The sequence below is a fragment of the Microcebus murinus genome, chromosome 9, assembly GCF_040939455.1.
Source record: "Microcebus murinus isolate Inina chromosome 9, M.murinus_Inina_mat1.0, whole genome shotgun sequence".
NCBI classification, from domain to species: domain Eukaryota; kingdom Metazoa; phylum Chordata; class Mammalia; order Primates; family Cheirogaleidae; genus Microcebus; species Microcebus murinus.
In genome coordinates this window covers 55,032,597-55,055,296 of record NC_134112.1, presented here as the reverse complement: position 1 = coordinate 55,055,296, position 22,700 = coordinate 55,032,597, and the positions used below count along the sequence as shown (strand labels likewise).

At 35.7% G+C, this 22,700-nt stretch overlaps 1 protein-coding gene across 7 annotated transcripts in view; it reads right to left on the bottom strand.

Moving 5' to 3' along the window:
- CACNA2D1 (calcium voltage-gated channel auxiliary subunit alpha2delta 1) overlaps positions 1 to 22,700 on the bottom strand; it is a 476,872-nt gene that overhangs the window by 376,729 nt on the left and 77,443 nt on the right. For all 7 annotated transcript variants that reach the window (XM_076006476.1, XM_020289801.2, XM_076006475.1 and 4 more), the window contains exon 2: positions 12,749 to 12,830. In XM_076006476.1, coding sequence (XP_075862591.1) covers positions 12,749 to 12,830 — 82 coding nt within the window. The remainder of the gene's footprint in view (positions 1 to 12,748; positions 12,831 to 22,700) is intronic.

The window sequence follows — 22,700 nt, the reverse complement described above, 5'->3', positions numbered from 1 at the left end:
GTTAATTAATGATTGATACTAGAATAGAATGTTAAGGTGAAAGAAAACATTTTAGTGTGTGTAATAAAATTAAAAGTCATCCTAAAATGAGAAATCCCCTTAGATTTTATTCTATATCTTTGAAAATGAATGTAATTAACTACTGTTTTGGTTTTTGTTTGTTTTTTGAAAAACAAAAAGATTCTTACTTTAGGATCTCCAGTGGGGGAGGGGGGAAGATAATGGTTAAGGATTTCAAACTCTCTGTACTCTTTAGTGATACTACATTCTGCAGTCAAAATAGACTTCTTTCTACTTAGGAAAAATGATGCAGGAGGGTGAGATAATCTTACATTGCCTACATAGTTATGATTTAGTTACAATATTTCATTGTTGGGAAAAGTAAGATAACTCAATAAAATCAAAATGTAAAATAATAACTGGCTATATTTATTAAAAGAAAGCATGTAACTTTTTCGAGATTTATGAAAAGAAAGCAAGCATGTAACTTTTTCAAGGCATTATTGTTTTCACACTTCACTTTAGATTACCTTTTATTCTTACAACAATTCTGTGAGGAAGGGGAAAGTGTTGTTATTGATCTCACTTGACAAGCAGGTGAAGGGGATTCTAATATCATACAATAGAATTTGCAGCACACCCAGGACTAGAAGATTCCTAATCTTTCCTGTTGTCTGTGCATCTTGTTGATTCCCTCATCAAAATCACCAATGATTAATTAGGTTCTGCTTTCGAGTATCTTCTTTTGTAAGTACATTAATATATTAAATACTCTACCTCCTAGAAAATGAATATTTTATTTACATAAGATGACGTGACCATAATGTCAAAGAAAAAGCTAGAGTTTGAGTTACTGAGTTACTAATGAAAAGAAATTCTTCACTCAAAACACTTATGTAAATATTAACTTGAGTATTGAATTTCATGCTCAATATTTAAACATATTTCACATTTACATCTTTGAGTAATGTATTGAAATGTAAAGGTATTGATTTTGACATCACTTTAACCTATGAAATCATAATGGTGAATCAAAAGCCAGGAAGTTCTACGATGATACTATTGCAGAATGATTCTACCTTCAAAAATAAACTTTCAGGATAAAATCAATTCATGCATTTTCCTAAGTACATTTGCAGATTCTAGCCTAAAATTTTAGAAATTCAGATAGTTTACATTTAAGAAGAAAGCTTTATGACAACAAGGTGACTTGTATCATTTTCAAGTTTCTTAGATAACTGGAGGGATACGATAAGCACTATTAACCAAAAGTTTGGATTCCCCTAACTCCCTTTATTGTCAGAAGACACAACACAGTATTGGAATGCTTACAGAAGGAACAGTATGGAGGAATGCCAGATAATGTCGGTGAATATTTCAAAATGAACATACTGTTAAACACTACAAGAATACACATTGTAACTTATATATAAATGGTGCGCGTCTGGAGGTCTTAACAAACCCTCGAGAAAAGCTGAAAGAAGAGCCTGATGTTGTAGATGGAGAATGGAGAGAAAGGACCACGGAAGAAAACACAGAGTGGAGATCTAGGTGATGACCAAAAGGTGCAATTATCTATGCCTCTGGCAACGTGAGTAGAAGATACAAAGCACGTTAAGACCTTACTGACTCTGGGCCCCAGTGGTAAGAGAAGGATGAGGCAGGTGAGGCGCCAAATGACGTGCTCACTCACTCTGGGGTGGGGAACGGGGTGGGAGGCAGTCTCCACACTTGTTTCTTAATACCAAATATGTTCTGTTTGGAGATAAAAGAGTTACTACAGAGTTAAATGATCAAATGTAAATGACAACTATCAAATGCTTCTTATTATACTAAAGAGGGGGCTATGAGAAGGCCCTTATGGAAAAGGGGAGGTATGAAGAAAATAGTATACAAAAGAGACAACAAATCTCCCAAGTGATTGTATGATAATTTGCCTACATTGTTGAAGTTGGCTGTCTCTTGGGTGAGGCTAATCAAATGTAGTAACTGAGAATTTCTGACATATTTGCCAAGTTCTATTTCCTTTTAACATAACATTTTACAGATTCAGAAATGTATTATATAGAAAAGACAGTTGTTTATACTCATAAATTTATTTATAGAAAAGTTTTTCATGAAGCCAATTCTCTCTAAAGAACCCAGTAATTTAAAATATCTGACAATTTGGATGTTAGTCAAAATTTAGGTATATCTTTAGGATGAAATATTTTCTCAACAAATTATAAAAATGGCTGCTGGGAAATATTTCATGAACTTAAAAACATTGTTTTCAAGAATCTTGAGACTACTTAATTTAAAAAATGTTACCTACTCATAAATATGTGATGACCAGTCTTTCTAGTTGCCAGCTTAGTAGCTAAAGAAGTGTGTGTGTTTAGAATAAAATATATTTCAAAATATGCTATAATTCAGATTTAAAATAAATACACATTTTTCAAAACCTGGGACTTGTTTCTATTTTTTCTTGATCTATATATGTGTAAAATGTATACATACAGCTTACATTCTATGTTAATGTATCTTTGATACATTTTTAGGTATAGCTCTTGTAAGGACAGTATTCAGATAACAAATACATATCAGTGGAAGACTGCGAGTCATCCTCCACTATTTGTTCTGTCCCCTTCCTCTGTGATAAAATTTTGACTGGGCACATGGGTGCTCAGATATAGACTCAACTTCTCTGAGTCCTTTCTAGTTAGATGTGTCCATGTGACTAAGTTCTGACCACTGAAATGTGAGAAAAATGTCTTACCCTAATTGACTGGATTTCTGCTCTCAAATCTCTTTCCCTTTACATGATGGCTAAGAAATAATAGCAACTGGAAAAATCATCTTGAACTTAGGAATGGAAGCCATGTGCTAAGGATGGCAGAGCCACCCTGCTGATCCTAGACTGCTTACCTCTAGACTGCTATGTGAGAGAAAAATACATAGCTATCTTTTCTCTTTGTCACATTGGCTCGGCCTGTACCCCAACTAATACAATACAGTACCACCAACTAATGCAACAAATGAATGACTTGTTCGGTTCTAATTATGTGTCAATAAATATTTTATATGGATATCATCAATCCCAACAACTCCATAAGATTAAATATCTTGGCCAGATCACAAAGCTAGCAATTGGTGGAACCAAGGTCCAATAGTTTTAAATATTTTTTAAAGGGATATTCTATAATATTCCATAAAAAAATTGTGTTTTCTTCAGTTAGAACACTGTGAAGACAAAAATCAGAGAAAATTTACTTTCTGTACCACTCTTAGCAATTATTTCAATGTATATACACAAAACCATTTTTATGCATACCAACAAATAATGGGAGGTTTTAAATTATGCATGTAAATATACATCTTGGAATTTCCCTCCACTCTTTTTTTTTTTAAGAAATTCAAATGAAAATATTCATGAGTAGATAACTGGTGACACAACTTTGGGGGCTTCTAATTCTATCTCTTATAAAAAGAGCAGTAGCATAACCAGATACACTAACCTTGTTCCTAATTGGGGATCTTGTTACTTTTTCAAAATACAAGTATGGATATAAAAATGCAAAATATTCACATATATTCTAAAGCATACAAGAATTTATTTCAAATTTCAGAGTTGCATCCAATTTAGTAGTTGTGTAACCTAGAACAAAATTTTAACCTTGCAAACAATTTCTTCATGCATATTAAAGATGATACTCAATGCACAAGGTTGTCCAGAGGAATAATGAGATAGTACATGTAAAAGGCTTAATACAGTGCTTGAATTAATGGGAAAAAAGAATAATGCAGCATTTATTTCCCCAAATTTTGCCTCAATTATTTTATCTATTTTGTGGATGAGCATATGGTATATGAAGTTGATAGACATATGTATTCTCCAAAATGATTAGATAATAGAATAATGCAATAAAAGACACCTTAAAACGTAAATGCATTAGGGACAACAGTCCTACTGGAGCCTATTTGCTCTTGATCTTTAACAGAAGATAGGCAGGTTACCTGGGCAAACTCTCATATTTGTAGTTAAAGGTACTAAATTTATTCAATAATACTATCACTTTCCCTGGACTAATATTTTATGCTTACATCAAAGATACATTGCTTTAGCTATGTTGCCTCATTCACTGGTTCTTGGCCTTCATATAAAAAGCTCCTGTACCTTGTGAAGCCAGTAAAAACAATCACATTAATTAACTTGGGAAACAATCACATTTCTATAATATTGAATTTCAATTCGGGGACCTGCTAAGTTCCTTCATTTACTCAACTTCTGGTCCTTGCTGTGCACCCAATACCCCCAATCTCAGCTCAAAGTTCACTCTCAACTCAGGCATTGCTTTAAGTTCCCATAGCCAAAACACATAAATAAATATTTAATAACACACTCCCTTTGCCCACCTCATGGACCTTCTCTCTAGGCAAAAAGAATAAGGCATATGGAATCATTTGTCTGTGTAAAATAACATTCTTCATGTGCCCTAATACTTAAATTCTTTTTCCAATAATAAATTCTGTTCTAACACACCTTCCCCCATCCCAGTTACATAACATATAATTTTTTTCTTTAGAATTTTTCTGTCACTGTAATGAGGTATGTGTCTCATAAACAGAAAATTAGGGGGATTTTCTTTCATCCATTTCATTTCTATTTTGTTGTCCCAATTCAAACAAAGTCATTGATACACTCTTAGTAATCCATACTCCATAAAGCATAATGGAAACCAGGCAAGATTTTTTATCTTTGTGCTAAATGATTTATTGCAAAAAGCAGATTCAGCAAGAGAAGTTTCACCTATTAATACCAAAACTAGCAATGAGGTCAGCCAAGCAAGTGGTTTTTGAGGCTGGAGCAGCAATAAAGGAATGAGGGGGAGGCTCCCAAGAGCTGCTTATTTTTAATCTCAATCTGTCAATAACTTCTAACCAAAATCTATAATGTCGCATTTTTCTTCTCATTGTGACTGAATAAAAGCTTCCCTCTCAGTCAATTTAAGTAATATTTAAATGAAAATTAACAAAGAAGATTTGCCGGAGCTTCCACAAATTCCATTAATTTCATAGAGGCTCATGACTATCCTACACACTTTCATATTCTAACATTTTCCCACTGTGAATCATTGCAGATCCCAAGCGTCGACTTACAATAGCTTTCAGGCACCTTGACACCCCCAGTAATCAAGATTTTTGATCAGCGGCATGTCAGTTCTCAGAGGAGGGGAACTGTGTGAGTCTATCGTTAGCAGCCTGCACAGTGCCTGGGACATATTATATGCTGAACACATTAGAATAACTAGAAGTAAAAAACGGTAATTGTTATTCACTAGGAATACTTCTCATTTGCAAATATATTCCTTATCTCACAGAGACTTAGGTTTGTTCAACACATTCTAGGTTTGAAATTTACAATTGTTTTAAAAGAGATTCTGGTGTAAATTTTTAGTATGTGCTTATTAAGGTTTATTTATGAATTTCTATTAATACATAAGGTATAACATATTCCAATTTCTCTAAGAGAAGAATGTTCATATATAAATATCTGTGTGATAAATATTCACATACTATACATGAAACTGCTTTTATATAATTTCACCTCAGTGGCCCATCACATTTTTTGGAAAGGCTTCATTGCATCACTGAGAATATAAGATGGGAGTACTTTCAAATTGTTTTATTACTTACATTGAAATGAAAGTAATGAGAATATTTAAAATAGCATTTAACTTTGAATTAATTTTATAGAACTTTATACATGTAAATACTCTTACCCATGAACACAGAAAATAATTTAAGATGCTATATAAATATTTATGTATTTCTGTCATTTTTGAAAAACCATTGTACTCACCATCAAATTGGTATTAATTGATCAACACTTACATGCACATATGGAAGTAACATATATTGGGTGTTGGGCAGTTGGGAGGGAAGGAGGAGGGGATGGGTCTATTCACACCTAATGGGTGCAATGGGCACTGTCTGGGGGATGGACACACTTGAAGCTCTGACTCCGGTTGGGGCAAAGGCAATATAAGTAACCTAAACATGTATACCCCCACAATATGTGGATAAAATTTTTTTACAGTGACTTTCATAGCCAGTTTATAATTCACAAGAAAAATTCATCTTTTTCTTTTTATTTCAGTATATTATGGGGGTACAAATTTTAAGGTTTCAAATAATGCCTTCCCCCCCACACACAAGTCTGAGCTTCAAGGGTGACCATCCCCCAGACGGTGGACATTTCACTCATTATATATGTATATACCCGCCCCCTACCCCTCCCACCTGCTCAATACCCAATTAATGTAGTTCCTATGTGTCCACTTAGGTGCTGCTCAGTTAATACCAGTTTGCTGGTGAGTATATGTGGTGCTTGTTTCTCCATTCTTGGGATACTTCACTTAGTAGTATGGGTTCCAGCTCTATCCAGAAAAATACAAGATGTGCTATATCACCGTTGTTTCTTAGAGCTGAAGAGTACTCCATGGTATACATATACCGCATTTTATTAATCCACTCATAAATTGATGGGCACTTCGGTTGTTTCCACAGCTTTGCAATTATGAATTGTGCTGCTATAAACATTGGAATGCAGGTGTCTTTTTTGTAGAGTGTCATTGGATCTTTTCGGTAGATGCCCAGTAATGGGATTGCTGGATCAAATGGTAGATCCACTTGTATCACTTTAAGGTATCTCCATATTGCTTTCCACAGAGGATGAACTAGTTTGCAGTCCCACCAGCAGCGTAGGAGTGTTCCTCTCTCTTCTCCACATCCACGCCAACATCTATTGTTTGGCGACGTTTTGATAAAGGCAATTCTTACTGGAAATAAGTGATATCTCATTGTTTTGATTTGCATGTCCCTGATGATTAGAGATATTGAGCATTTTTTCATGTTTGTTAGCCATTATTCTGTCTTCCTTTAGAAAAGTTTCTGTTCATGTCTTTTGTCCACTTTTTGATAGGATTGTTTGATTTTTTTCTTGCTGATTTTCGTAAGTTCTAAGTAGATTCTAATTATCAGCCCCTTATCAGATGTGTAGGATGTGAACATTTTCTCCCATTCTGTAGGTTGTCTGTTTACTTTCATGACTATTTCTGTGGCTGTGCAGAAGTTTTTTAGTTCTGTCATGTTCCGTTTATTTATTTTTTTTTTTGCTGCTGCGATTGCCTTTGGGGTCTTCTTCATAAACTCTTTGCCTAGGCCAATGTCTAGGAGAGTGTTTCCAACAGTTTCCTCTAGAATTCTAATAGTTTCATACCTTAAGTTTAAGTCTGTTACCCAGCGTGAGTTGATTTTTGTGAGAGGTGAAAGGTGTGGATCCTGCTTCAGCCTTCTACAAGTGGCTATCCAGGTTTCTCAGCACCATTTATTGAAAAGGGATTCTTTTCCCCAGTGTATGTTTTTGTCTGCTTTGTTAAAGATTAGATGGCTATATGAGGATGGTTTTATATCAAGGTTCTCAGATCTGTTCCACTGGTCAATATTCCTATTTTTGTGCCAATACCATACTTATTTAATTACTACTGCTTTGTAGTATAGTTTGATATCTGGCATATTAATACCTCCCATTTTGTTTTTATTGCCTAGAATTGCTTTTGATATGCGGGGTCTTCTCTGGTTCCAAATGAAGTGTAAAATTATTTTTCCATTATCTGTGAAGAATGATGTTGGAATTTTAATAGGTATTGCATTGAATCTGTAGATCACTTTGGGTAGTATAGACATTTTAATGATGTTGAGTCTGCCGATCCACGAGCATGGTATGGATTTCCATCTGTTTACATCCTCTGCTATTTCCTTCCTCAGTCTTTCATAGTTCTCTCTGTTGAGGTCTTTTACCTCTTTGGTTAAGTATATTCCTAGGTACTTTATTTTCTTTGTTGCTATAGTGAAGGGTATTGAGTCTTTGATTGGTTCTCAATTTGATTGTTGTTGACATATATGAATGCCTCTGATTTCTGGGTATTGATTTTGTATCCTGAGACTTTATTAAATTCATTTATCAATTCCAGGAGTTTCTTGGATGAATCCTTGGAGTTTTCTAAATATAATATCATATATCAGCAAACAGTGAAAGTTTGATATCTTCTGCCCCAATTCGAATACCTTTAATTCGACTTTCATGTTCGACTGCTATAGCCAGGACTTCCAGTGCTATGTTGAATAGAAGTGGAGATAGTGGGCAGCCTTGTCTGGTTCTAGTTCTAAGTGGGAATGCTTTCAATTATTCCCAATCAGTATGATGTTGACTATGGGTCTATGGTATATGGCTTGTATCATTTTTAGGTATGTCCCGTATATGCCTATTTTATTAAGTGTTCGTATCATGAAAGGATGTTGAATTTTGTCAAAAGCTTTTTCTGCATCTATTGACAGAATCATGGGGTCTTTGGTTTTGTTTCTATTTATGTGGTGAATTACATTTATATATTTAGGTATGTTGAACCATGCTTGCATCCCTGGGATGAAACCCACTTGGTCATGATGGATTATTTTTTTTGATAAGCGTCTGAATTTCGTTAGCTAGGATTTTGTTGAAAATTTTTGCATTTATATTCATAAGGAATATTGGTCTGTAGTTTTCTTTTTTTGTTTCATCCTTTCCTGGTTTTGGTATCAGAGTTATGTTCTCTTCATAAAAGGTGTTGGAGAGGTTTCCATTCTTCTCAATGTTGTGGAATTATTCTGCAGGAATAGGCACCAATAATTTCTGCAGGATAGGCACCAGTTCCTCTTTGTAAGTGTGATAAAATTCCAGTGTGAATCCATCTGAGCTGGGACTTTTCTTTTTAGGAAGATTTTTTTGATGTTTCAATTTCAGTAATTGATATTGGTCTGTTCATGAACTCTATTTCTTTCTGGTTGAGCCTAGGGAAGCTGTGTGTTTCTAGAAATTTGACCATTTCCTCCACATTTTCCAGTTTGTGTCCATAAAGGTTTTTGTAGTATTTGTAAATTATATCTTGTATCTCCTTGGGATCAGTTGTGATATCTCCTTTTTTGTTCCTGATGGAGCTTATTAGAGATTTCTTTTTTCTGCTTTTCATTAGCCTAGCTAAAGGCATGTCAATTTTATTTTTTCAAAGAACCAACTTTTTACTTTATTAATCTTCTGTATAGCTTCCCTGTTGTCAATTTCATTAAGTTCTGATTTGATCTTGTTAATTTCGCTTCTTCTGCTGGGTTTGTGATTGGTCTGTTCTTCTTTTTCCAGCTCTTTTAGTCGATTCATTAAATTGTCTATTTGTGATCTTTTTGACTTTTGGTTATAGGCATTTATGGAAATACACTTTCCTCTCAGTACTGTGCAGTCAGTGGGGTGCTGAAATCTCTGGTTATTATGGAGTTGCTATTAATCAATTTGCTTAAATCCAGTAAGGTTTGCTTTATGAATCTGGGTGCACCTAAGTTGGATGCATATATATTTAAAATTGTCATCTCTTCTTGTTGAGCTGTGCCCTTCACCATTATATAATGACTCTCTTTGTCTTTCACTACTTTTGTTGTTTTAAGAACTAAATCATCTGAAATTAGAACTGCCACACCAGCCTTCTTTTGGCTTCCACTTGCTTGGAATACTGACCTCCATCCTTTTACTTTTAGTCTATATGCATCCTTGCAGGTTAGATGTGTTTCCTGAAGACAGCAGATACTTAGTCTGTATTTTCTTATCCATTCAGCCAGTCTATGTCTCTTGAGTGGGGAGTTTAAGCCAATCACATTTATTGAGAGAACTGATAGGTGAGGCAGATTACTGTTCATTATGTTGGGTTGGACGCTGTTGCTTTGATTTCTCTCTTGAGCCATTGCAATATCTGCCCTTTAATCTTTTAGGTTTTGGGTGTTTTTATGTTCGTGTGTTTTTATTATACTGTTCTGTGTGTAATACTGTTTTGAGTACTTCTTATAGGGCTGGTCTTTGTCTTGGTGAATTCCCTCAGACTTTGCTTATCTGAGAATGTCCTAATTTCTCCTTCATATATAAAGCTTAGTTTTGCAGGGTACAAGATTCTAGGCTGGGCATTATTTTGTTTCAAAAGAGTGAGAATGGGGCTCCAGTCTCTCCTTACTTGTAATGTTTCAGTTGAGAAATCTGGCATTATCCTGATCGGTTTTCCTTTGTATGTAACTTGCTTCTTTTGTCTTTCAGTTCATAGGAAAGTCCCTTTAGTTGATATTTTGGTCAGTCTGATGACTGCATGTTGTGATGTCTTCCTGTTTGCACTGAATCTCCCAGGTGTCCTTTGAGCTTTTTCAACTTGTAACTGGAGATTTTTAGCAAGGCTTGGGAAATTTTCCTCTATTATACCTTCAATTAGCTTGTCCAACCCTTGAGTGTTTTCTTCTTCCCCTTCTGGTAACCCTATGACCCGCACATTAGGTTTCTTCACATAATCCCATATCTCTTGTAGGCTTTGCTCTTTTCTCTTGTTTCTCTGCTCTATCTCTTGACTGATTTATTTAATTGAAAAGTGTTATCTTCAATCTCTGAGATTCTTTCTTCTGTTTGGTCCACCCTATTTTTGAGGCTTTCCACTGTGTTTTGTATTTCCCTAAATAAATTCTTCATTTCCAGGAGATCTAATTGATTTTTCTTTAAGATCTCAATTTCCTTAGTGAGTTTTTTGTTCCAAGTCCTAAATTTTCTTTGTGGTTTCTTTATGTTGGTTATCCATTTTTTCTTGCATATCATTGAGCTTTCATACAATCTAATTTTGGAATTCTTCTTTTGTCATTTTAGTGTTTTGGGTTGTTCAGTCTCCATTTCTTGAGAGCTGGTGTATCTCTTATGGGGAGTGTTTTCGGTTTGATATTTCAAAGTTCCAGAATTCTTGCGCTTAGCGCTCCCCATCTGGATCAGCTGATGGTGCCCAGGTGTCCTCTCTTCTGTAGTTTCTTGATCAGCTACTGGGGGAAGCTCTTCCACCACACTTGGAAGGTACCCCTGATGAGATGGGTTACTTGTGGAGCCTATTGTGGCCACTTGCGGGGGGGGGGGAGGGGATTTGTTCCGTCACTGCAGCCCTGACTGTTGGCCATTGACCATGGGAGGAAATCCAGCCCCAGCGTTTTGATCAACTGGGTGACTTAAACTGTTCTGGGAAGCAAAGTATTTTATACTGCTGGCTTACGAAGTACACACAGGCCCAGCAGGTTCTCCCTAGATCAGGGGGAGAGTGGCTTTTCTTGTCTCACCCCACCTCCAGGGGTGGAGACTACCACTTTTATCAGGAAAGGTACGGGCTGGGGGAGGAAGTAGCTCCCCAGTCTGCCCTGCACTCCAGCACCCCAGTGGTTGTAGCTCCCTTTGGCGTTAGTCTTCTCAGTAGTTCGTTGATCGAGCCATGCCTGGTGAGCCGATCACAGATTGTGTAGGGGCAGAATTTGTCACAAGAGTCTCTAGGCTGGGGTAGGGGATTTGCCCACCACACCATATCGCACCATCGTGGTTGGGCTGTGGGCCCCCTCAATGGTGACCGCTTACCCACTCGCAGGGCACCAGCACTGAGGTCAACTGTTTAGGAGGTGGCAGGTGTTGGTTTGGGGGTCTGGTTCATCAGGATGCCCCATTGCCTCCTCTATGCCGCTTTCCCAAACGCCTGTTCAGCCATAGCCCTCGCTCTTACTGACCCACCCTGTGCAGCCTTATTCGCCCAAGGCAATTCTAGCTTAGAGTCCCCAACTTAGTGAACAGCTCTGTAGGGCTGGCCCCACTTGTTACCAGAGGCAAGACATCTAACTGTCTCCCCTATCAGCTCATTTCGGTTTCCTTCCACCTTGGAGCCGTCCTAGCAAGGGGCTCCAGGGAGTTTCCACTAATGATGGCACTCTCCAGCACCCTCTTCTCCTACCGAGATTTCACACCAATTTCAGACAGGTCCCTGGCTAGGTGGGTGTGGAGGTCAATGGGGAAGCAAGGAGTTCTCCTGTGGGTCTGATCCCACTTCACCCCCTGGCCCGGCGGGCCAGCACCCTCCCACTCGCCCTATCATTCATTTTGCACTCTCCAGAGAGCAAGATCTTATCCCCAATCACCTTGTTTTTTCCTTTTTTGAGAGTCTCCTGCCAAACCTCTGCAGATTCTCGATGCTGTCCTTGTAGGGGGGAGATCCACTCACATGTAGGAGACCAAGATCTATGTCTCCTTCTCTGGGAGCAGGAATCCGGGGGTTTACCTTTACTCCACCATTTTTTCGGTCTCTAAAATTCATCTTTTATAGTATCTCCTTTTCTTGCACCAAAACCTTTATTACCAATCTCAATGGCTCACTCTAGTCTCTAGACATGGCTGTAAATACTTTTCAAAAAATTTTAAAAGTAAAGTCTACCCTTAAAAAATGAAGATGTGTTCTCACTGCAAATACTCAAAAGAACCCATCACAGGACTTGCAGTCACCACTACATTAGAGATTCTAAAATACATTTTGAAGAATGTAAACACTGTGGTAATAAGTACATGACACCTAATTTGAACCTGGGGGCAGTATACACAATATGGACTCATCTAAGTGAGAGCTGTATATAAACTGTAAAGTATATAAACTGTAAATTCATTAATTGTTAGGGATAGCATTTCTCATTCACAATAACTTAGAGTACCAAGAGTCTCTCAGAATTTCACTAGTTGATCCACATGAAGATGGGCATCATATCCCATTTGTAACAGAAATTCAGTTTCCTAGAAGATAGAACTGCAATCAATTAAAGAAAATATTAACAAGTTTCTTTGGTGCATTTTACTCACATCAACAAGCTGATTGACTCCACTTGCTGTTTTTGCTAGCGTGACAAGGTCTTCTTGCATCTTATCCACCCATGACTTGATACTGCAGAAATCAGAAAAAAATTGTATTTTATCAGAACTCTAGCAAATAAAGGTCACATTCTGATATTTCATATCCATATCCATGCTACAGATAATTCATTAAATTGCCTTTACATTTTTCTTCTGCCTCCTAGCTCATACTATATTGAGCCTCCCACCCCACCTTGAAATTGCAAAAGCATTGAACCCTAAGTGCACAAGCTTTTAGGATGCTGAAATACCTCCAAATTAAAAAGAAAAAAAATAACATTAATGTCTTACCAAATATGAGGGTATATGTTTGCTTGTTTTTTATTAAAATTCCATGAAAATAGCTAAGATATCATCAGCTTTTAACTGCTACAAATTACAAGACAACAAATAGGTCAGTGTACAAAGCTCAAAACTACTTTATTTCCTTAGCTAGACCCAGATTTGGAATTACTGGATCAAAGCTTAAATTTCAAAACAATGGATTTGATCATTAAAATTATAACTGAAGGATTTAAATTCAAATCCTTTTCAGATATATACTTTAAATTAATACAATCAATTGTATTTTTTATCAATTTTAAGATGGACATCTTAAAATATGAGGTATGGATATAAGGATATTTTAGAAAAACCTAAATCCCGTCCTATCTTACTTTTTCTTGGCATTAAAGACATTACCCAATAGTACCACACAGTTTTCCCCATTCACATCAATATAATTGAATTTGCAATGCCTTCACAGAATTCACTTATTCATCCTCGTGCTATAGACCTAAAGTGTACATTCTTTTCTGCCCAGGCAAATACAAGAAAACACCAGCACGCTAGTCACAAGGATAGATGATTTACATGTGAATTTGAATTTCTGTTTACATACACATATATAATTTGAATCCTGGCGATTTAATTGTCTTTTCTTGCTGAGAGAATTCCAATAGTACATCAAGGTCATCAACTTTTTTTCAGATAAATTTAAATATAAAAAATAAAGGTTAAATAAAAGCATAACTTAGAAAAGAGATTTAAACAAGGTATAAGAGAATATATAAAAGAACAATGAGCTGATAAGCTAAAAAGGAAGAAAAAAACTGAAAGTCAGTCATAAAAAAGGATGAAATCCCTTAGAGGAAAATATAGAGGCTTGATTTACCTATGAAACAAACCAGTTAGTAAATAAAACACATTAAAACTAGAGATACTTTAGTACAAATGAAAATAAGAATATTTATTGAACCATGCTCTATATAAATAGGAGAGAAAAGGTAAATGAATATCAAAAGATAAAAAATGAATAAATGGGAATAAGGTATAAGAAAAATTTATAGAAACAGTAAAATGAACATGCACAGAATCATGCACATAGTACAGAATCATGCGCACAATGTTATTCTAATACTATAATTGTTGCTACTTATAAATTGGTATATATATTTGAAAAATATTATAAATATTAATATTCTTAGTATTACTATTAGATAAGGATAATTGTGACCCATTTATACATCAAAAACAAAAAATTACAGCAGGGCACAAGTAAGAGTAGACCACTGATACCATTTTCAATTCACATCACATTATCTCATTTCTCTAAGCAGTTTCTGAACAAGTCCTAGAATCCAGGGAAAATGAATCATCTCTTCTCAGGTGTAATTCTCAACATTGACAAATAAGTTTTATACATCCCCTTAGCTGGGAAACTGAGAGACAAAGAATATATATTTAAAGAAATGAAGATAAATCATGTCTGAATTCTGGATTTATGCTAAACTGACCCAAAACATGTATTCTAACTTGACACTTGAGTGCACTGTTACTACTAACGTTCATTGAGGTGAACTTGTTTTGTCTAAAAAGCAATTCAAGACTCATCCAGTCTTCCCTGTCCTACTGACAACCTGTCAAGAACACTTTATAGAAAGATTATTTTTTATAAATATGAAATGTTACCTGGTTTTCCTAAAATACATATTCACTGTCTTTCAACCTGGAATAAAGAGCTTTAATAAATAGGAAATAATGAAATATCCCATTCACCATGAAAGTAAAAAATTTACACAAGGGAAAACACTCATATGTACAAAACTCTTTATGAATCTTTATCTTCCTTGGGAAATTATCAAACAAATATGTATAATCTCTAAGCACTATTTTATTAAATTTATCTTGAAGGTACTATAAAATTTGGGGGAAATTACAGAGGATGTAGACTTTTATTTAATAAGAAACTAATATAGCTAGGTCTGGCAGGAAGAGGAGAATAATAAGAATATGGTGGAATATGTTTCAGGAATTAGGAGAGAGTCACTTAATGCTTACTAAGTAGTGATGGATGCAGGGAGGTTGATAGAGGGGGCTTGCTGCAACAGTAGCTACTTGAAGTAGCATTTGAAAGACAAGTGGAACTTGACAAAATTGAGAAAAGAAGGCAGTAACAATGAAGGTAGAGGGAATATAAAACATGGCATATTCAGCAACTCTAAGAAGTGAGAGTGGCTGGAGTCCAAGCTTGGTTCAGCAAATTGTATGGAATGAGGGCAGAAATGGTAGGGAAGAAATTCAGCCAGATAGATGAACTAAAACAAGGGTCTTAAATACCATTCTGAAGCATTTAGATTGTATTCTCAAAATAATGGAGATATATTAGGAAATGTGAAGTCAAAGAGTGATACGATCAAGTAAGTATGCAAGAACATGATACATTATAACAACTTCCCTAATACCAAGTGGATAGTGGCTTAGAAAGAGAACTGAAAATGAAAAGAGAAGGTCTAGTTAAGAGATAATTAGAAGGACTCAAATTAACTCAGTGGTGGTAAAAGCGGGGGAAGGAAAAGGATGGGAAGCTTAAGTAGAAGCAACCAGAACAACAGAAATTCTGCACTATGAACAAGACTTCATATACTGTCACAGATAGAAAGTGACTGGGGAAAGACTTTGAGATGATTCAGGGAGTTTTTGCAGGTAGACAATGACAGGACATTTTTATATAGAAAGTACAAGAGAAAGAACAGTTTAGAGGGACATTGATGGGTTTGTTTTTATTGATTCAATTAGAGGTGTTTGGGGGAGATTCAAGTATACAGTAAGCAATTGAATGTGCATGGGTTTAGAGGTCTCAGAAGAGAAGTCTCCATAGAATTTAAAGATTTGGTAGTGATAATGCATATAAAAGACATAGGGAAATCAATGAATGATTCCCAAAAGTGTGTGTACACAGGGAGGAAGGAAATAAACAGTAGTTAGAACTCTGGAAAATAGCATTTAAAGAATGGACAGAGGGATCTGAGTAGTGGCCAAAAAAGGAATCTAAGAATGTTATCACAAAGCCTATGGAAAGTTTCCAAAGAGAGGAAGGAACTATAGAGTTATCAAATAAGATGAGAGAAAATTATCTACCTTATATATGAGGAGAATGAAAGAAACTATGAAAACTGGAAAGCAATCAAGAATGAGGAGTTGGTGCTCCTTTATGTTTTCTAATAGAACAAATATGAGCACGTTCCTATGTGAAAGGAGGAAGGCAAGCAGAGAAGGAGACATCAAAGATTCAGAAGAGAATATATAGTTTATTGACAGCAATAGGGTGCAGGAAATGCTACTCCAAAATAGGGCACCTTAGCATTTACAAAAACAGCAAAAGCAGGAAGGTCTCTCTGCCCTTCTCCAACTGTCCTCCCCTGAAGCAAGCCATGAAACCTAGGAAAGTCATTCTCTAATCTTCTCCCTCCCTTCTCCCCTGAGTATGGACCCTCAATGACAGGTGTCCTGCCTTGTCCCCAACAAGAAGAAATCTCACACAGGACACCAAGAAGAATCTGAATAAACAGGCCTTGCTACATTCCCCCTAGTTTTATAACCATTAGATCACACCCATTTATCCTCTAAATCACACTTCTGCAATACTGTCCATTAAAATATATAGTTTTCCCAAGGTCTTTTGGTCTTCATTTTCTGAAGGCTATTGTGTCTCAGCCATGTACCTTGCAATAAAATAGATAAGGAAAGAAATCTTTTCTCCCTTGCAGTCTTTTATTTTAAAAGACTCTAGATTCATTAGGCTTTTTCTTGCTCACCCCTGTACCCCAAGCAGGAGAGGATGGAGACAGTGATGAATTAAGAAATAAGCAGAACCAAGGAGAAACCTAAATCCATGGCTAGAAGAGAATACTTTCTCCTATGGAGACTGGAGGGGAAAATGTACAAGATTTGAGGTAAATGGAAATAACTAGAACTGCTACAGCAAAAAGTTGAGACGGTTTCACTTATTGGTCTCTATTTTCTACAAGTCATCTGTTCAGAGGTAAGCAGTAGGTATTAAGGTAGATAGTTGAAAAGAAAGTTGGAAGTTTAGTAAGAATGGCTGGAGAGTATTTAAGGGCTTGCACCATACCGGAAGCCATCAGTTCCCATGAGTAGTAATCAGGGTGGCTGTGTGAATTCTCACCAATACCAGGCTTGAGAGGGCAGTGTCAGGGGGAAAAGGCATCCAAACAAATGTGGGGCAGACACCAGCGGGTGGGAAATGAGGACAAGGAAAAGTGAATTGATGGTCCTGACAAATTCAGGATCTCTAATCATTGTAAATAAGAAGAAATACTATTAATAAACTATTTGTTAAAATGTTATTGTATTCTTAAACAATGCCTATTTTCAAAATCCTTTTTCTAAGGAATCAAAAATCCTATCACAATATTTGTAAGAAAATGTGAAACTACTTTATTATCATATTTCAAATCTTTCTCATTTTTTGAATTTTTAGCCTAATAACCTCATAAAAGAATATGCCGTAGAGACTAAATGAAGAAAGCTGCCTAAGAACATCCTACTTTAAATCATTTGAAACTACATACATATTTTTTAAGAGAACAAATTCCTGAAGTCGCCATGAAACAAAACAGACTGTTCCCAGAAAGTTTCATAGTTTGAAAACCTTTCTCTTAGAAATAAATATTAAATAAATGCTATCATCTCTGGCTAGCTCAACAAAGTTCATGGCACCCATGTATATCTGGTTATATAGATACAATAGAACTTGACTAATAGGTATATTGTTTCCATGAGAAAATACACTGGATTTTCAAACTTGTGATGTCAAGAGAACACTTAACTCTCCTTGTTAGAAATATATGGCTTGGCTTCAAGTCTCCAATGGTAACAGAAAATTCAATGTTATAAAGACAGGACGTGAGCATGACACTAAGAAGAGTAAGAAGAATGAATGATACTTACCAAGGAAAATGCTGAGAAGCTCAAGAGATTGAGCATGTAGTCAAGGTATGTATGCAACAGAACTATTTCTTATTCCTTTCCTACACCCTAACCCTATGACCCTAGTCCCTAGTCTCTTTATCTTTTATATTATCATCTGTCTCCTTTTCATTTTCCTAAACCCAAATATAGCCATTTATCAACATGTCTTTGGTTTTATCTGCCACTCTCCTTTCTCACTTTTATTTGTATTCCTTCAAAATCTTATGACTTCAACTATCACTTTTACATATATAATCCCCAAAATTGAGCTCCAGTGCTACTCTAACTACCACTGGATCATTCCATCTTGATGTCCCACCGTTCCTTTTTAAATATGTAGAAAATTGAACTCAGTATCTTTTCTCTCCTTACACTACAAATACTATGTCCCTTCTTGTTGGAAAATCATCTCCCTAGTCCCCCATGTTCATATCATCAATGTCTTTATCTTAATCCTCCTCCAATCCTTTGTTTGGTAACAGTGTCTCAGCATTTTTCTAACACATAGCTGATAGCTAAATGCATTGAGATATTTTGTACCATCTCCACACTAAAATATTTAACATGCATTCTCTTGTTCAACATATTATTTAAAAAGTAGTGTCCACATTTGACAGATGAGAAAAATTTAGAGAAGCAATTCAGCCCCCTAGCTTTTTATTTTCTAAGACCTTTTACTTCGACCAACCACAGACATTCCCATGCATGTTGACTGTCCTTTTCTACATTCTGCCTTTGCTCTATAACCTCTATCTAGAAGTAATCTCCCACCTCCTTTTGAATGGGTAAGTTTCACAAATATTCTAGTATCACTTTTTACAACCTGCCAAACTAAGAATATTCTCTCTGTCCACTAAACTTCAAGAACACTTTGTGCTTCTTTTCTTTACATTTCCACGATTAGATGGATACAGTTTTATTCTCATTTATCACTACATCTTCAAAGTTTCTATTACAGAACCTTGAATTCAGTAGAGACACAAGTAATTTATTGAATAGAAAAATGTATTGAATTGAAATGCAATTGTACTACTATTTTTAAAAGATCACAAGTGTCTTTATCTAGTGCATATCTTCTCCCCATAATCTTTATCAGAGAAAAATAAACTCTTGGACCTCATGCATCTGCAAACAGTACCTACTTTTCAACAAGCAGATTTTCAAAATGTGGACTTAATATTTTAAAGGAATTATTAAATCTCTAAAGGTTTGGAATTTTAAGTGTATATTAAATGTCATAGAAAAATATAAATCTTGAAATCCTTCTTTGTCCCTACAATAACTCATTACAGAATTGACTAGCAATATGACATTTCCAACTGCTTGATGTTGTCTACAGATTCAGTGTAATTTGAAGCATTCACTAAGATATCTCCAAAAATTTAGGCAAATATTTTATTGAATAACTAAGATAATCTTTTATACCTTCTACTTCACCTTACTGTACAGAAACAGCCCAAATTCTAAAGGCAAACATATAAAATATTAATATTCAACTTTTCATTAAGTTGGAGAGGAAGAGAAACTGCTATTCAATTAATATTATTCCTTTTGAGGTTGGATTTGTCTGTAACGTGGCTTTCAAAAGAGTAGTGCACAGTTCAGAAAACTACTTTCAAAAGGAAAAGAAAAAGATAGCAGTACATTTCATTTTGCGGCAGCAGTCCCCAACCTTTTTGGCCCCCGGGACCAGTTTCCCTGGAAGACAATTTTTCCACGGACCAGGGTGAGGGGGTATGGTTTTGGGATGATTCAAGTGCATTACATTTATTATGCACTTATTTCTATTATTATTACATTGTAATATATAATGAAATAATTATATGAAATGAAATAATGAAATAATTATAATGCAGACTCAGTAGAAGCCGGGAGCTTATTTTCCTGCAACTAGACAGTGTCATCTGGGGGTTATGGGAGACAGGGACTGTAAATACAGATGCAGCTTCACTCACCTAATGCTGTATGGCCTCGTTCCTAATAGGTCACAGACTGGTACCAGTCCATGGCCCAGGGCTTGGGAACTACAGCATTGGAAGATCAAATTCAGAAAAATACAATTACACCCATTTAACCTATTGTAAAGTGTAACAGTTGAGTACAAAGTGTCAAGTCTGAATAGGTATTAGCATCTATTGAATTGTTTTACATGCTAAGCTAAAGAGAGAAATTGCCTGGTTGGAACAAGAGAGCGAAAGTGATAGCTAAGAATTGTTATAATAGGTTGTACCCAAGACTAATTGTCCTTTCTTCCCATATTTGATGTGAATAAGTCTCTGGAAAAGAGAATAATGTGTGCAAACCTATTGCTATTTGTATGAAGAGAATACTAAAACAGACATCTTTCTCCTACATACCTCTCAACATATTCCACTAGCAATTACCATAGAAACAAAGGAGGAATGGGAGCTATACCACAGAGAAAAGGGAAAGGAAGAAGGCTTGTTACAAACAAGGGATTTATAGGAGGGATGGCAGAAGAATGAGAAGTCTTTACCATTTGCAGCCCTGTCCTAAGGCAATTCTCTGCCTATGCCACTGTTTAAAAAAAATCTTATTTTTAACCCAAGCAAATAAGAGCCATAGTTATGCCCTGTGGACCTGGGAAAAAATTAAAATATCAAAAGATCTAACAAACTGACCATTTCAGTTGAGTTGATATATAAATAGCTTATTCATAAAGTTGAAGTAATAAGATCATGTATTTCAAGTCTAGTGTTCCACTTGCTATAAATATTCTACCAATGCCAAACTGCTCCTATTTTTGTTATATAATAAACCACCCACAGTGTTCCTGTAGTTGGGTAAAAATAACATAAGCCAAAGATTCAGATAACCTAGACATGCAATTTTGCTAAATATGCATTTCTTATAGATAACTATATAATGGAATACTTGTGTCTGTGTGTGTGTGTGTGTGTGTGTGTGTGTGTGTGTAAAGACAGTGCTTGTTATCTATAGTAAACTATAGGATTGTTTGTGAGATGGGTGTCATGCCAGGAATGTTAGTTCCTGAAATTATTCTCAATTTAAACCATTTTCAATAACACTGCTGCTCTGTTTTTAGAAAGCTGTTTCAACTTGTGAAATGCTTTCGTATTCCATTTTTATCTAGAGTAATCCTGTAAGAAATGCAGCAAAAGATGTGATCATCCTAATCAGAGTGGAAAGGTAAAATAGTTGAGAGTAGGAAAAAAAGGTTGTATCACTATAATCTGACTCTTAAACTGTACATGTTTCTCTGCCTTCATTTTCTGTTGGTCTTTTTGCTGTTCGTGCATGAGCAGCTTTGCGTATATTAATATGTGTGTGTAGTTAATCTACTTCACAAATATTATACTCATAGTTTTCAAAGGTCATGAGATCTAATTTTCTTCATACGATTTTCTTTTCATGAGATCTATTTCCCTTCTGCTTCTCTTCATGAGATCTACTTTTTCCATGATCTCAGATTGATTTTCATTTTACACAAGTTTTTTTTTTTTATTGTTTTCTTTAGTATCTTCTGCCTCAGCTGTAGCAATTTGCTTCCAGCTTCCAAGACAACAAATAAACAAAACATTTTAGGTTTGATATTAAGGTAGTTTTATGGATTAGCTGGAGGGTGGCGGGGCAATGTTCTCACACATGGGATTTGCTCCCTGAAGGCTTGAGAGCTTTGTTTTTTATCCTTCCACATCACGGTTAGTTACACCCTCCAGCATAGTCCCTCTGTCGCCTGGTGCCAGCCGAGGTGTCCCACATGGCCACACAATCTGCTGCTGGTGTTTCTATGAACCCAACGAGCTGAATTTCTAATTGCTCATTACAAAATCTCCATTCATTTTATTGAAGATCTTCCCTTTCACTGTTTATCTAGGTTTTTTTTTCCTCAATCATTGCAAATTGTTCACCAAATTTATTTTAGCCTAATTCAAGCATGTAAACATTATTTAATGTCATGATCAAAATTCCCTCATTTTCTTTTTTTCTCTGAATTATTAGCATTCATAATATTTCCAATACTGCAAAACCCTCGAAAGCTTCTTAAATTTGGATTCTGACCTAAATAGCCAATCCGCTTCCCCACATAGATCAGTATTTCCAGTCAAGCCAGTTTAACCATTTTACAAACATGCCACTTTTGTCATATCCTTTAAACATGTTTTCTACTAACCCGGAATCACCTCTCTCAGCCTCTTCAGCTCCTGAAAATCATCCTTCAAGCCTGTACTTCAGGTCCCTCTTGGGGTCAGTCCAAGTTCTCAAACTCTTAGAAATCTTTCTTTACTCTAAGTTTGTAGGATATGTAGTCTGTCCTACAAAATGTTACACATATTGATGCACTTATGTTATTGTTATTTCTCCAAAATACTTAATTTCCTTGAATGGATGGGCTTATAGTTTATATTAATACTTCTAGACTCCAAGAATACCTAGCACAGAGTTCTGAGTACACAGTGGATGTTCAATAAACAACAGATAACATCTATTGAGCACCTATATGCCAGGAACTGTTCTAAACATGTTATGTACATAAACTCTTTAATTCTTGCAAAAATGTTCTGAGGTAGATACTATTATTAGGCTCTCTTTACACATGAGTAAACTGAAGTACAGAGAGGTTAAGTTAGTTGCCTAAGGTCCCAGTTAGTATATGGCAGCGCAA